This window comes from Notolabrus celidotus, chromosome 23, assembly GCF_009762535.1.
Source record: "Notolabrus celidotus isolate fNotCel1 chromosome 23, fNotCel1.pri, whole genome shotgun sequence".
Taxonomy (NCBI): domain Eukaryota; kingdom Metazoa; phylum Chordata; class Actinopteri; order Labriformes; family Labridae; genus Notolabrus; species Notolabrus celidotus.
Genome location: NC_048294.1, coordinates 12,469,110 through 12,483,314, shown reverse-complemented (window position 1 = coordinate 12,483,314; position 14,205 = coordinate 12,469,110). Strand labels below are relative to the sequence as shown.

General features: G+C 41.6%; 1 protein-coding gene across 1 annotated transcript; it reads left to right on the top strand.

Moving 5' to 3' along the window:
• Positions 1–999: 999 nt before the first annotated feature.
• Positions 1,000–13,558, top strand: coro1b (coronin, actin binding protein, 1B). Its single transcript, XM_034676001.1, has 12 exons — positions 1,000–1,300; positions 1,410–1,553; positions 2,381–2,590; positions 2,848–2,970; positions 5,596–5,725; positions 6,970–7,151; positions 7,320–7,439; positions 7,987–8,091; positions 8,182–8,327; positions 10,199–10,256; positions 10,378–10,689; positions 12,227–13,558. Exons 3-12 carry the CDS (start codon positions 2,387–2,389, stop codon positions 12,347–12,349), a joined length of 1,503 nt encoding a protein of 500 aa, XP_034531892.1. The 5' UTR covers positions 1,000–1,300; positions 1,410–1,553; positions 2,381–2,386; the 3' UTR covers positions 12,350–13,558.
• The last annotated feature ends 647 nt before the right edge of the window (positions 13,559–14,205 follow it).

The window sequence follows — 14,205 nt, the reverse complement described above, 5'->3', positions numbered from 1 at the left end:
CCACAGAGGCCTATAGTGCACTACCCCTACTCCCCCAAAAACCCCAACATGTTTCTAGAGGCCATAATGACAATAATGCTATGTTAATATGTTAATATTGAAATATTTGGGTTGCACCTGTTTCAGCCGCATTTATGCCCATTGAAAATGAACTCATTTCCGTACAATGCAAATACATTAAATAACCATATTTGTACACTACTGAGCATTAACGTGTTTCATGGAACGGAAGATATGATGACTAGTTGCCTATAAGTATTATAATGGTGGAAAAAGTCAAACTTCACAGACATGTTATCAATAGCCTTATTGGAATGTCAATGTACATAAATGTGGGTTTTTTTAACGATGACAAGCCGGAATGAAAACAAGCCAAAATGAAATAAGAGTAACAAGGCTATTTTAAAATGTAAGGAGTAGAAGGTACAGATAATTGCGTGAAAATTTAAGGAGTAGAAGTAAAAAGTTGGCTGAGAAATAATTAGTATAGATATCCAAAATTTCTACTTAAGTAAGATGTAACAAAGTTACAGAAGAGGATTAGGGCCACTGAAAAAAATAATTAAGGTAAACATTTTTAGAATTATAATTCTGAGAAAAAAAGTCAGAATTCTGAGAAAAAAAAGTCAGAACTCTGAGAAAAAAAGTCTGAATTCTGAGATTAAAGTCGGCATCCTGAGATTAAAGTCAGAATTCTGAGAAAAAAAGTCAGAATTCTGACTTTTTTCTCAGAATAATATATTGTTTTTTTAAATTGACTTTTTTTTTTTTCAGTGGCCCTATCCTCTTCCGTAACTTCGTTACCTTACTTAAGTAGAAATTTAATCTCTGGTTTTCACAAAAGAACACACTCCAAAAACTCGACGGTGTGGTGTGCATATTGAATTTTACGACCTACTAGGTCTCACGCATGCGCAGTTCGATGAGACCGGACACAAATGGTTGGTTGTTTAATATCTCACTTTTCACTCTAGAGTTTCCCCTTAATTCATCATTCCAGTTAATTTTAGACTGTTTTCGCAGGTGCAGACACATTGTAACGATTCTAGGTAGGAATGTGGCTAAAAGCGGAAGATACGCCTCTTGATTATTGTGTGCCTTTGATACATCCTGCCATGGGCGGAAGTGTCTGGGATTCTGCTCAATCCACATCACTCCAAAGCAGCAGTCGATTGTAAAAGGGAGTCGTGGCGAGAACCGTGTGCATCTCTCTCTCCCCCCAGCCTTCTCATCCAAGCTGTATTTCTGCGTTTCAGCCTTTAATGCACGATTTTATATGCAGGAGGACATGCTTCATCAGGTCAGGCTTTTACAACCACGGACATGCGTAGTTAGTTCCACGGGGATGTAGGGTAATTTGGCACTAATTCCACTGGGTGTTTATTTCTAATGGACGTATTTTGTTATAGGTCTGCGCAGTCGACGTGAACGCCTGCCTGGACACAGGAGAGGATTAAGTTACTGTTGCTTGGCGGCGGATTATTTTATTGGCCTCCTCCTGTCACGCCCGACTCTTTGGTGATTCTTTATCAAAATCGTAGAGCAAAAGCCAGGTAAGCTACCTACCGTGCTTGTGAATAATAACCTCATTGTAACATTCCATGTTCCCCCTGAACATGTCTGGTGCTGCGATGAATAACGCATTAACACACGTCCTTTGTTGCTCATGCCTGTAACGTAACTCTATGTAAAAGAGCCATATTCCTCTCATTGTGTCTAGACAACAATAGAAAATATATTTAAAATGTGTCTACGTTTATTTTTTAACAAGTCAAGGCATTTTTATATTTGTAACACAGCTCTAAATACCCATGGGCTTGTTTCAAGCTTCTTGTACTATTCAGAACTGCATACATGTGGAGTATGTTAATCCTCACAAGCCACTGGAAACAATGCAGGCTATGGCCGCCCTACCTGCTGAAACACAATTTGCTTTGACAACTGTAAAGCATTAGGTAGATGGCATATAGAGTTACTAGTTCCCCTGCCTCAGCAGCTCGGACACTGCCCAACCCCCTTCCCCTCACTGCCACAGCATGTTTTGGTCTCAGGCAGATCATGCCCTTTTGTCCACTGAAGCCTGACTGTACTTTTCAGGCCGGACTCCCAGTATGAAAGAATTTGCCAGCCCCTTTTCTCTCTTGCTGACTGGCTAAAATGTTGGGAATTCACTGATTGTGCAAATTAAATGAATGTTTTTTGAATAAGCCAGACAACTTTAAATACATCAAACTAACTTTGACTTGGTGATTTATTTCAGCTCAGTATAATTTGCTTTCATTCAGTCACACAAACAGTGAAAGAAGAAGCAACTTTGTCTCTTGTTTCCACCTGCCTTTGCCATTCAATTCACCTGTCATGTTTTTTGTATTCTCCACAGATAAATATGTCTTTCCGGCGTGGTGTGGTCCGGCAGAGCAAGTTCCGCCACGTCTTCGCCCAGGCGTGGAAAGCTGAACACTGCATCGATGATGTCAGGGTGTCCCGCGTGACTTGGGACAATCCCCTCTGCGCTGTCAACCCCAAATTCATCGCCGTTATCATCGAAGCTGGCGGAGGAGGGGCATTCCTGGTTGTTCCGATCAGCAAGGTTCTAAACCACTCTGCATTTACAAGAAGCATTGCATAAATGGAGAATCAATACTCTTGAAAGCTTTTATCTTCTTTCCTGTCTTATAAACTGCTGCTTCATCAGCAACTCTGAGACACCTCGTGCCAGGCTGATGCATATGCAACACTTTAACAGTTTTCCAACAAATAGAGGACAAAGGTTAAACTCTAGTAATGTGTTAAAGTGTCTCTAGCGTTTTTCTCACAGTGTCATGGTTTTTCTGTTTTCCATCACAGAGCGGTAGAATCGATCAGTCCTGTCCCACGGTGTGCGGCCATGCAGCTCCAGTGCTGGACATCCAGTGGTCTCCTCATGACGACAATATCATCGCAAGTGCCTCAGAGGACTGCACAGTAAAGGTAGGGTAACAGTCACAAAGCTTGTCATGTCTGTGTTCTGTTTTTCGTTGCTCTTTATCTCCTACAGTTGCCATCCACTACCTCAGAAGACACCGTGACACTTGTGTAAACTTTTTACAGTAACTTCCAACTTTTCAGACAATAATAACATTCAAGATAAAAACACAGAGGCTAATTGTTTCTGCGTTTACGTACAGCCAAGTCATTTTAAATACCAAAGCCTAAAAAAATACATCTTTATTCTAAGTCTTTATTTCTAAGAGATTTATTCAAAGACTGATACCACTCTAAGTTAAAAAGTTAGCACTGTACAGCAGGGGTTCCCAAACTTTTCAGTCCGCGACCCCCGAAATATAAATGCCAGGGACTCCCCACTGTCCCTCTCAGTGATTTAATGTGGCTTCATTTAGCGGGTCTGGAGAAAATTAGCTTACCTATATGAGCATGTTGCTGTTTCCTGTGACGTTATGAATTGACCTGTTACTACTGATGCTTTTGATAATTAACTCTTCACTAACCCTTAACTTAGGAGTCATCTGGCTAAAAGAAAGGCAGAAAACTCATTACATTTTCTATTTTCAAGGTTTTATTTAAAGTTTAGCTACTATTTCTGTTGATATTTTTCACTTTAAAGGGTAAAATGTACTATTTTTAAATAGCTTTAAAAAAACGAAACATTCTGGAAGACATCTCATGACCCCCCCATTTGTGTCTCGTGGCCCTCCCGGGGGTCCCGACCCTCACTTTGGGAACCTCTGCCGTACAGTTAGCTAAGCTTAGTTTGGAACAGAAATGGAAGCAGGGAAACAGCTAACCTAACTTAAAATGACCACAGGGCTAATTTACTTTCTAATAACATAAAGACAAATCCTCAAAAACTTAAAGCCAAAGTTTTAAACTTGATAAAATGTGTTTACTTTTTTCTAGAGATAGGTCATGTGAAGGATGATACCACCTTGATGTCCCTGAGAAAAACATGACATTACAGCTACAACACTGTTAGCTAAGCTTCTGAGGGAAACAGCTACAGAGACTGATTGCTTCTCTGTTTTGACATTCAACTCAATCCTCCACAACTAGAAGAAGAAATTAAATTCAAGCTCTACACTTAATCTCTTAATTGCTAAGAGATGCAAAGATGTATCATTCACATGCCTTCCCAAGTCACTCTCATATCTCCATCATTAGCTTAGTTTAGCCTAGAACAAAAGTGGAAGGAGAGAATCAGCTAGCTAACTAAGATAGCTAAGCTCTTTTCAAAGGTAACAAATTCCACCTGTCGGCTTCTCTCGTAGTGATTAAGATGTTAAATTGTGTTGGTTATTGTGTTTATAAACGGAAGTGTTAAGATTACATTGTTTTGTGGCTTCACAAGATACTAGATTGTAAAGCAAGCTTGGTCTCCTCCTGCTTCCTGTCGTGTTGAAAGACAAGCAAACTGTCTTTTGATTTATAATTTAAAGAGAGGGGTATTTTTTCAGGGACCGGGTTAAGTCTGTTAAGGGGGCACTATGGGAAGAGGGGGCGAAACAGGGAGAGAGTTCAGCATCCTGACTGCCTGGTGGATAAAGCTGTCCCTCAGTCTGCTGGTTCTGGCCCAGAGACTGCGTGGTCTCCTTCCTGATGGCAACAGGCAGAAGAGGCTATGAGACAGGTGGGTGGGGTCGCCTGCTATGCGCAGGCGTTTTCGGGCGAGGCGGGAAGAGTAAATGTCATGGAGGGAGGGGAGAGAGGCACCAACAATCTTCTCAGCTGTTCTCACGATGCGCTGGAGGTTCGGTCGGCAGGACGCAGTGCAGGCCCCGTACCACACAGGGATGCTGCTGGTGAGAATGCTCTCGATGGTGTCTCTGTAGAAGGTGCACATGATGGGGGCAGGGGCTCTAGCTTTCCTCTAGCTTGCGGAGAAAGTAGAGGCGCTGACGTGCCTTCTTGGTCAGTGATGCAGTGTTGGTGGTCTAGGTGAGGTCTTCAGTGATGTGCACACCAAGGCACTTGGTGCTGCCCCACCCTCTCCACAGCAGCGCCGTTGATGGTCAGAGGAGCGTGCTGGGTGCATGTTCTTCTGAACTCTGAATCTCCTTAAAAAGAGTACCATAAACATAAAACATTCCGAACAGAAACATTCCGCACTATTCTTTGTTGCTGGGGAGTATGGGTCCTTTTCTAAACTTTATTGATCAAATTTAGGGTCCAAAACATACAGTCATACTTCATGATTCGTCATTTCACAAAGAGCAGCAGTGGAGGAGGCTTCCAAAGTCTTGATTTGTAGAGGGCTGGGGCGGGCTTTATAGAGGCAGTAGCTGAAATGAAGCATTTCAGACAGAGGCTTACGTAAGGGTTATTCAAGGACACCAGTCTGAGATAGCTGAAGAGTTATTGGAGCTGTAAATCTTGAAATGCTCCTTCAAAGCTATCAAAGGGACGATATAAAGCCTGAAAATATGCATAATACACCCTCTTTAATATTAAATAGTCAGAAGACAGCAAAAATGTGCGATTCCGAACATTTCTTAACGTTTTTCTTAAAGTGAGTAAGTAACTCTTGTGCACCTTTAATGCTCATTATTATGCTCATAAGGCAATGACAAACAAACATCTGCTGTGTCTTGTTGTTTGAAGGTGTGGCAGATCCCAGATGGGGGCCTTACGAGTCCGATGACTGAGGCCATTGTGACCCTCGAAGGACACAGTAAGAGAGTGGGTATCCTGGCTTGGCACCCCACTGCCTTCAACATCCTCCTGACTGCAGGTAAACAGACTCATCTCATTGTGGTGTCTTATGATAGGGAGAGAAGAAGTGCCTGGTCATAAAGATCACTTTTATCTGTTGCCCTGCAGAGAGCATGGCTCATACATCGAACTGTACCTAGTTATTTTGTTTTCCATGAATTTACATAAATAAGAGTTGGTGCTGGAGGGTTGTGGCAGAACATCAGGCGACACATTTCACAGAGCCATGTTCCCTTTTGAGCAAATGCTATGGCAAAAAACAGGCTGCAAACAATCCTTTACATGCAGTTCTTTGTGTGCATGTGCCAAACATTTCATGAAATCCGTCTGTAAATAGGGAGAGTTGCAGAACAGCTCTTATCTTACTGTGTTGGTGTTCAGTGACAGCCAGTTCAAATACTACTGCATTATACAGGCAAGGAATTGGATTTCCCTCGCTCAGTAATTCATAGCATGCTGTGAAAGTTTAGGGGAGAAAGTGATTAACCTAAAAAATAATTACACTTGCCTGCAAAGCTGCTAGATTTAGTTTCATTTGAATAAAAACCAGAGTGAGAAAAGTCTCAGGATTACACAGAAGCACACTAACGAGAGAGAGCAGACTTTGAACTGGAGTTTTTGCTTAATTGACAAATGATTGAGTTTGAAGGGTGGGCACTGTGACACGAACAGAGGAGACATTTAAGGTGCTAAATCTCTTGTTTCCTCTTGTCTAGATCTTTGCTTGTGTTGTTCTTGTTCTCGTATATATGTCGCTTTGGATAAAAGCGTCTGCTAAATGACATTGTAACATTGTAAAACATGGTCAGATAGACAGGAGAAGACAGTATTGAAATCCCTTATATAATCTCAGTTATTTTTCCATGACATTGGAGTTTAAACTACACAAATTCACTCTACTCCACTCCCCTTCTTGGATACCTCCTCTTACTTTCTGTTGTTTTCAGAACTCTACTAATGTTCTAATGTACATTTGCATTGAAATATTTGATCCTCGTCTCAGATGCAAAGCTCTTTATGGTGCTCTCAGGTTCTTAATCTGCAAACCTCTCAGCTCCCATTAGTCTCCTGATCTTGCTGTAGCATGCTCCTCTAATGTGTGGAAATACATTAACTGTATGCTCCTGCTAACATTATGATCAGTCATTTTGTTGAACTTTAATATCTTGTAAACACTTCCTCACTATGTCTACGCCTAAACACGTTTTCTTCTTCTATGTGGACTAACTCGGCCGTATTGGCTTCGTGTCTTCCTCCCTCCAGGCTGTGACAATGTGATTTGTGTGTGGAACGTGGGCACCGGAGAGCTTGTGTACCAGCTGAGCGACGCCCACCCAGACCTGATCTACAGTGTCTGCTGGAACAAGGACGGCAGCGCTGTCTGCACCGTCTGCAAGGACAAGGCTCTGCGTGTCATCGACCCACGAAGAGGGACAGTCCTGAAGGTTATTTTGCAGATTTTTGCTTTGTGTGCAGATGTGTACAAATGTGGTTACATCACACACAGGCACACCATGAAAGTGTCGTCCTCATCATGTTCATATTTACTCTGTAGTATGCTGTTTTTTTCCCCTTCGTAACCGGGTTCCTCATGCGTCTGATTGTCTTCTCAGGTGAAAGAGAAGGTGCATGACGGCACTCGGCCAATGAGAGCTGTGTTCCTGTCAGATGGGAAAATCCTGACCACAGGCTTCAGCCGTATGAGTGAGAGACAGCTGGCATTGTGGGATACAGTAAGTCTGTCTTCTCTCGTTAACCTAACATACCAGGATTATAGTCATATCGTCATCGTCAGGCAGAAACCGTGTATCTCCACAACCACTATTTTCCAGGAAGTAAAAGTAAACAGTGTTTGTTTTATATAACTACACACTGCATGAGATTTACCCACAAGCTTGTTTTAATACTTTGCATTCATCAAATTGTAGGAAGCCTCCTGGCAGGCATAAGCAGTAGCATCGATGATGATAAAATATGGAGATACAAGGTTTCTGCCTGACAGCGGTGATATGTAGGATGTAGTGTACTTATTTGAATGTACATAACAAAACATTAACATATCCTTAAACCCACCAGAATGATAGTTTAATTCCCCACTGACAGAATAAAATGTTAAATTGTTGTCACTAAGCTTAAAACCATGTCACCTAGCATAATTTTAGCTGCACAGAATTGACCATTATCAATGCTACATGTGTCAGACTGAGTATAAATACTATAGAATATAAATGCAAGCCATTAAAGGTGGTAATGTATCAATTTGTTTACCTCTTCTTACAGAAAGATCTATCAGAGCCGATGGCGGTGCAGGAGATGGACACAAGTAACGGCGTTCTTTTACCCTTCTATGACCCTGACACAAACATGGTCTACCTGTGTGGAAAGGTAGAACCTCAGGAGCACATATTAACTCGGCATCATATTTTGATCGTTTTTTGCATGAGTCATTTAAACACCTTATCTTCTGGTTTTCAGGGGGACTGCACCATCCGGTATTTTGAAGTCACAGACGAATCCCCGTATGTCCACTTCCTCAGCTTATACAGTAGCAAGGAGCCTCAGAGGGGTGCCGGCTTTCTCAGTAAAAGAGGTGTAGATGTCAACAAGTGTGAAATTGCCAGGTAATATTGCTACTTACACATTATATTCTTCTGTCATTGAGCTCCATTATTGTACCAAAAACCATCAATAACATGAGTCACTTTATGACACTGTGTGACATTTTCAGTTATTACCTCAAACAAAGGCACTGTCAGGTTATTTTAGGTCATTTCTACCTACACATTTCCTCTTCTGTAAATACTTATTTTTATTTATTTATTTTTTATTTAACTTTTTTGGGCCTTTTTGCCTTTATTTGTTAGGACAGCTGAAGAGAGACAGGAAATGTGGGCAGTAGAGAGTAGGGGAAGACATGCAGGAGATGGTCCACTGGCCGGGAATCGAACCGGCGACCACTGCGACGAAGACTGTAGCCTCTGTATGTGGGGCGCTTAGACCACTAGGCCACCAGTGCCCCTGTAAATACTTCTTACAGCACTATATGTGTATTAATCCGCAGCAGAAAGTAGTCCCCAAAAAATGCAGTATGATCAAATTCGTTCTCTTAAGGCAGTCACATACACATTGTTTAATAAGGAGCTGTGTATTTGATTTGTTTATGAAATGGTGCATTTGAAGGATCAGGCTTTCGGGCTGACGGTCTGAGTTGGCATCAGTAAGTAAGAGATAATGTATGGTTAGCAGGTAGTTATGGGAAATAGAATCCCGACAGGGTGGACAAGACCCTGATGCGAAGCGGATTCCGCAGCAGTCAGCGTTCCATGGCGATGGATTCTTATCTGGCTGTTGCGGTCGATTTAACATGAAACTGTCCTCATCCAGCTCTCCTTCTTCTCTGCGCGCTGCGGTTCACACACCTTTGAAAATAATAAGTCAAATGTCACAACTTTGAACCCTGCTGCTATCATCACCACCGCTCATGGTTTAAGTTTCTTTGTAGAGATCAGTAACCCAAAGTTGTTCTCACCTGCTCCGCTCGTTGCTAGGAATGCTGGAGAGGATCCAAGATGTAAATGTCCATGTTGTTTAGCCAGTCGCATTACCATGCTAACAGAAACTATCGTTTTAGCCACATTGTCTTGATGCTAACGGAAAATAACAGTTTTACCTCACCTTACAGTCTACGGTGTCAACAAGCAGAGGCAAAATGTGCCGGAACTTTTCTCCTTCGATTGATTTGACATGACGTGTGATCAGTTTGCTTCTGGTGTTGCTCATGTTACTGAAAGTTAACAACCGTAGTTAAGGTATGTTGACAAATCCGAATTAAGAATCTTACACAACCGGAAGATCAGTAAGAAAGCCGTGTTATAAGTGATAATAAATAATTAGCATACCTTTGACTCATTTGAAGATAGTGTTGTAGTACTCGAGATCGGTCTTGGTCTCGAGACCGGTCTTGAGACTACTTATTTAAAGTCTCAGTCTCGTCTCAGAATTGAAAGCATTTTTACTCGGTCTTGTCTCGGACTGGGCGGACTCCATATATAAAATCAAGACCGGTCGAGACCACCACTGATGCACTCTGTGTCCCTGTCATTACTAAGACAAGAGAGACCCCCCACATTTCTCAAAAATAGAAAACTCGAATCAAAAGGGAAGATAAAACTAACGATGACAAAAAGCAAACCTTGTTTGTTGCTGTTAATTGTATTTAAAGCTAATTTAAATAAAATAAACAAAAGTCTTTTGTTTTGTTAACTCTCATGATGAGTTTTCATTGATATATATGGTCATGGTCTTGGTCTTGTCTCAGTCTTGCCCTGCCTTGGTCTTGGTCTTGACTCTGTCTCGATCCCTAAATGTCTTGGTCTTGTCTTCGTCTCGGTGCACTCTGGTCTCGGTTAATGTGGTGTTGATTACAACACTATATGAAGACTGTAGAATTCACCCTCCACTAACCATATTTATAATTTCCTGTCCTCTGTAGGTTCTACAAACTCCATGAAAGAAAAGTGGAACCCATTTCTATGACTGTACCTCGAAAGGTAACTAATTCACAGCCTTTAAAATATGTTGTTTGTAAAACTGTTTTAAAGTGTACCCATGTTTATTTCTTACATACCTGTGTGATAATAACAATTTCCAGTCCTTGTCTTGCCCCCCCAGTCAGATCTGTTTCAGGGAGACCTTTACCCGGACACAGCTGGCTCGGAGCCGGCTCTCCTGGCAGATGAATGGATTGCTGGCCAGGATGCTCCACCCCTGTTGGTCTCTCTGAGCGGTGGGTACTCGGCTCCTCCATCCAAGCAAAGAGACACCCTCAGAAGCAAACCCAAGCTCGTCTCACAGGACTCTGGGGCTGCCCAGCCCTCAGCGGCATCGCCCACGTCTACATTTACCTCTGCGGCGAAGGACCAAGAAGAAGAGGTGCCACGAGTAGCCACAGCAGATGGAAACAGTGAAAGACCGAAGAGAGAGGTGAATCAAAAGAAATTTACAAAAACTAGGTTTCCAAAAGTACTGAGAACTTTTAGTCCCAGCTGGCACCTGGGACTAAAAGGTTCCTCAAATGTATCATATTTAGTGTCAACATAGACTGTATCAAAGGATTAAATGGACAACATGACAAAGTAAAACCAAAATATTTGAAGCTCTGCTACTGATTGGCTGCAGTTTATGACATAATGCCCCCTCTATAGTGACAGATGGGACATGAGTCAGACTATAAAATTAAAATACACATCAAATAGTTTTCTTCAACGATGGTTTCTGTCATCATAGTTAGTTCTTTTCATGCAGATTTATGTCTGAGTGTTCATTTTTCTAATATGTTTAGTTTTAATGAGGTATTTGATAAAAAAAAAGAAAAAAAGAAAAAAGGGTGTACAATTATGATTGACAGCTCTCTTGACAAATGTGACTCAAGCTGCTCTGTGAGTATTGTGTAGCAGTGTAGAGGTAAAAAAAAAGAGACTTAACAAACTCTAATACAAGAGTCATTGAACTTTCTATAGCTGGAGTGTCTACTTGGAACCAACAATAGAATCTGGGGAGTAAAGGTCAAATTCCACCAGATCCCTGTCCAGTCCGATCCGATCCGTCACGGCACCGGATCTGATAGGTTTCTATTCTAATAAATCTGTTAACCCCCACTGGATCCGCTCCATTGCGTTCCAGCTTTGTCTCTGAGCCGGCAGGTCGGAACGCAATGGATCAGATACGCAAGACTTTTTGCCGGACGCCGGAGCACGACGCATCAATTCAGCACAGATGGAGCGGCACAGGAAGTCAGGCACCAAAACAAAATAAAAACCCGGTTGATTTTGAGAATATAACACTGTTATTATTAGATCGTTTTTGACTTAACTATGACAAAATAAATGTCATTTAGAGCAGAAGGCAGGCCTGGAGTCAACAAGTCAGAGGTTTTCAGAGGCTGATAAAGACAACATGGGCGAGGAGAGGAGGAGGAGAATCCTTGATTCATTGATTGCCACGGGAAAACCTCGGTCACATGACTCCAGCTGTCCAGCGGTCCTGCTCCGTGCTGCGTTCCGAAAATGCAACCGGTTGGTGTTGACGGACGAGAGAGAACGGAGCCGGACCGCAGCGGATCGGAGATGGACCAGACACGGATCTGGTGGAAGTCCTGTGTAATTAGCTTTACTTCTGTGCAACAGGAGGGGGTGGAGACATGTCATCTATATTTATATACCATTACTGGATTCCACAAAGGTCTAAAGAACATGGACAATTAGGCAAATTAGTCTGTAAATGTGTGGAGACAATAAGAACTGTTCATCCCTGCAAGTCTGTGAACCATTAGAAAGTAAGGCCCCCCTCGTAAAGGGATTTAGAGGGTGAAATTCAGTCTCAGGGGTTCAGAAATCAGACCCTGTTCACCGCTGTAGAAACCACGACACACATCCTAAAGTCCCACAGTGCCTGGGATAAGTTTGCCACAGCTCCATCCACCTTGCTAATGCTCATTGATGTTTTCTGTCCCTTCTTGCAGGACGAGCTGTTGACTGAGCTGTTAGCAGAAATGAAAGCCTTGCGCGCTGTCGTACTTGCCCAGAGCCAGAGGATCGAGCTGCTGGAGAGGCAGCTGGCTCGGATAGAGGATGGGGATGTATGAGCAACATCAGAGGACCACTACATTCTTTCTTAGTCCATAGACCATAGCCTTACTAGAATCAACAGTACCTTAAGCTGTGTGAGTGGGAGACTGTAGTGTAGGGTAGCGGCAAATTATGAATAACAGCATCTCACAACCGGGTCAGCTGTTGTGATAAAAACAAGACAACAGTTTGTTGATGTGATAGTTTCCCAGACTGTTGCAGAGAATTGGGTGTCATCTGCATAAAGTGATAGTGAGATAATGTTGTGTTTTTCATATGGAGGAGTGTTGTAGCAGCTTTCCGGTGGTGCGAACAGTGCATTTTTGAGCTTTGCAAAATCCTTGCATTATATTTGAAGGGCTTTGAAGGCTTTAATGGCACCATAGCCTCAAAGTAATGCACAAAAAAGTGATGAAAAGCATCATAAAAAGGTCAACATGCTACAGCAAAGCAATTCAGTACCTCTAACACAATTTTTTTCTATTAAGCACTAAAAATATAACCATTAGGGCTAATTAATCAGGTAGTTAAAGCTGCTTAACTGTGATGTCATATCAGAAACTCCAATTGTTAACTCATTGTGTGACTTGTACTTCATTTTACTACATTATAGGATGCAGTGTGTAAGGTTAACGGTAGGAAAAAAAAACTTCTGGTACAGATAACATGAGCTTAACAGTGAGAATTATGTGAAGAGTAGCAGAAGAGGGTGTAGTTGAATATTTACATGTATTATAATTATCTGTGTAGTCTTTGAAGTCAATGAAAGCCCCCTTGTGATTTTGTACCTCGGAGCTGTGAGCTAAAAAAAAAAAATGTTGTGTTTCATTTCATGCACTGATAACACAACCCTTGTAACATACTAAATTTGTTCCCAACAGCAGCTCAGTGTTTGCAGCCACAAGAAAGAGGAAGTTGAAGTGAAATGTGAAACATTTTCTACTGTTAGAAAATAGCATTTGTATTGGTGTTAAAAGATTGAAAGATATCTAGGATTTTTTATTTTTATTTCAGTGTTTCTTGGCGTTACAATTAGATGCATTCATCTGTAATGTCTCTGATCATGTGACAATGTTACATTCCACACCAAGTTATCCCTTTATAACTTAGCTAATTTATATTTCTTTATGCACTGACCTCCTAACACTATCTGTAAAATCGGTAGCAATGAGACTACTCTACTGTTTAACTCAATAAACATTCATTCCTCCTTTGTATTAATGAAATGACTTTTCTAGTTGTTTTGTTCAAATCTTATTGTAGTATTTGTAATCCTTGTAAGGTAAATGTTTGCATTCGGCGCCAACACCTGCTGCTTACTCATATACCCAGAGACTACACAGGATGTCTTCATAAAAGTCATTTGCAACCTGAGTATTTCAACATTTTTAGTAAGTCTTATAAAGTCCTATACTGACTGTTCAAGTGGATCACTTAAGTTGATAGCGAAGAAGCAGAATGATGTGATGAGAGTCAATCCTTAATGTACAACTAAGATAAATGAAACTGCATGTTTAGTGAGAGATCAGACAAGAAAAGGCAGACTGTAGGACTTCCAGCAGGGCACCACTTCAGAAGAGGAAAAAACACAGCATGCAGCTCAGGTCAAAAGGGTCTAGCAACAAATTGCAAGCATGATGCGTTCAACCTGTGGTCTGCTGCAACAAACACTAAACCCAGCCTACTGTGCAAAGTAAACTGCTTTGTGTAGGCATGTTAGAAACCATTATGCATGAAAGTTGCTCATCACGGTTTGGACTGATGGCAGTGACATTTCCATGTTGAGTGGGAAGTATGTGTATGGGCCTAAATTGCCTGTATAAGCATTAATAAATACTTTAAACTCAAATTATTTAGCATATACCTGCAAGCT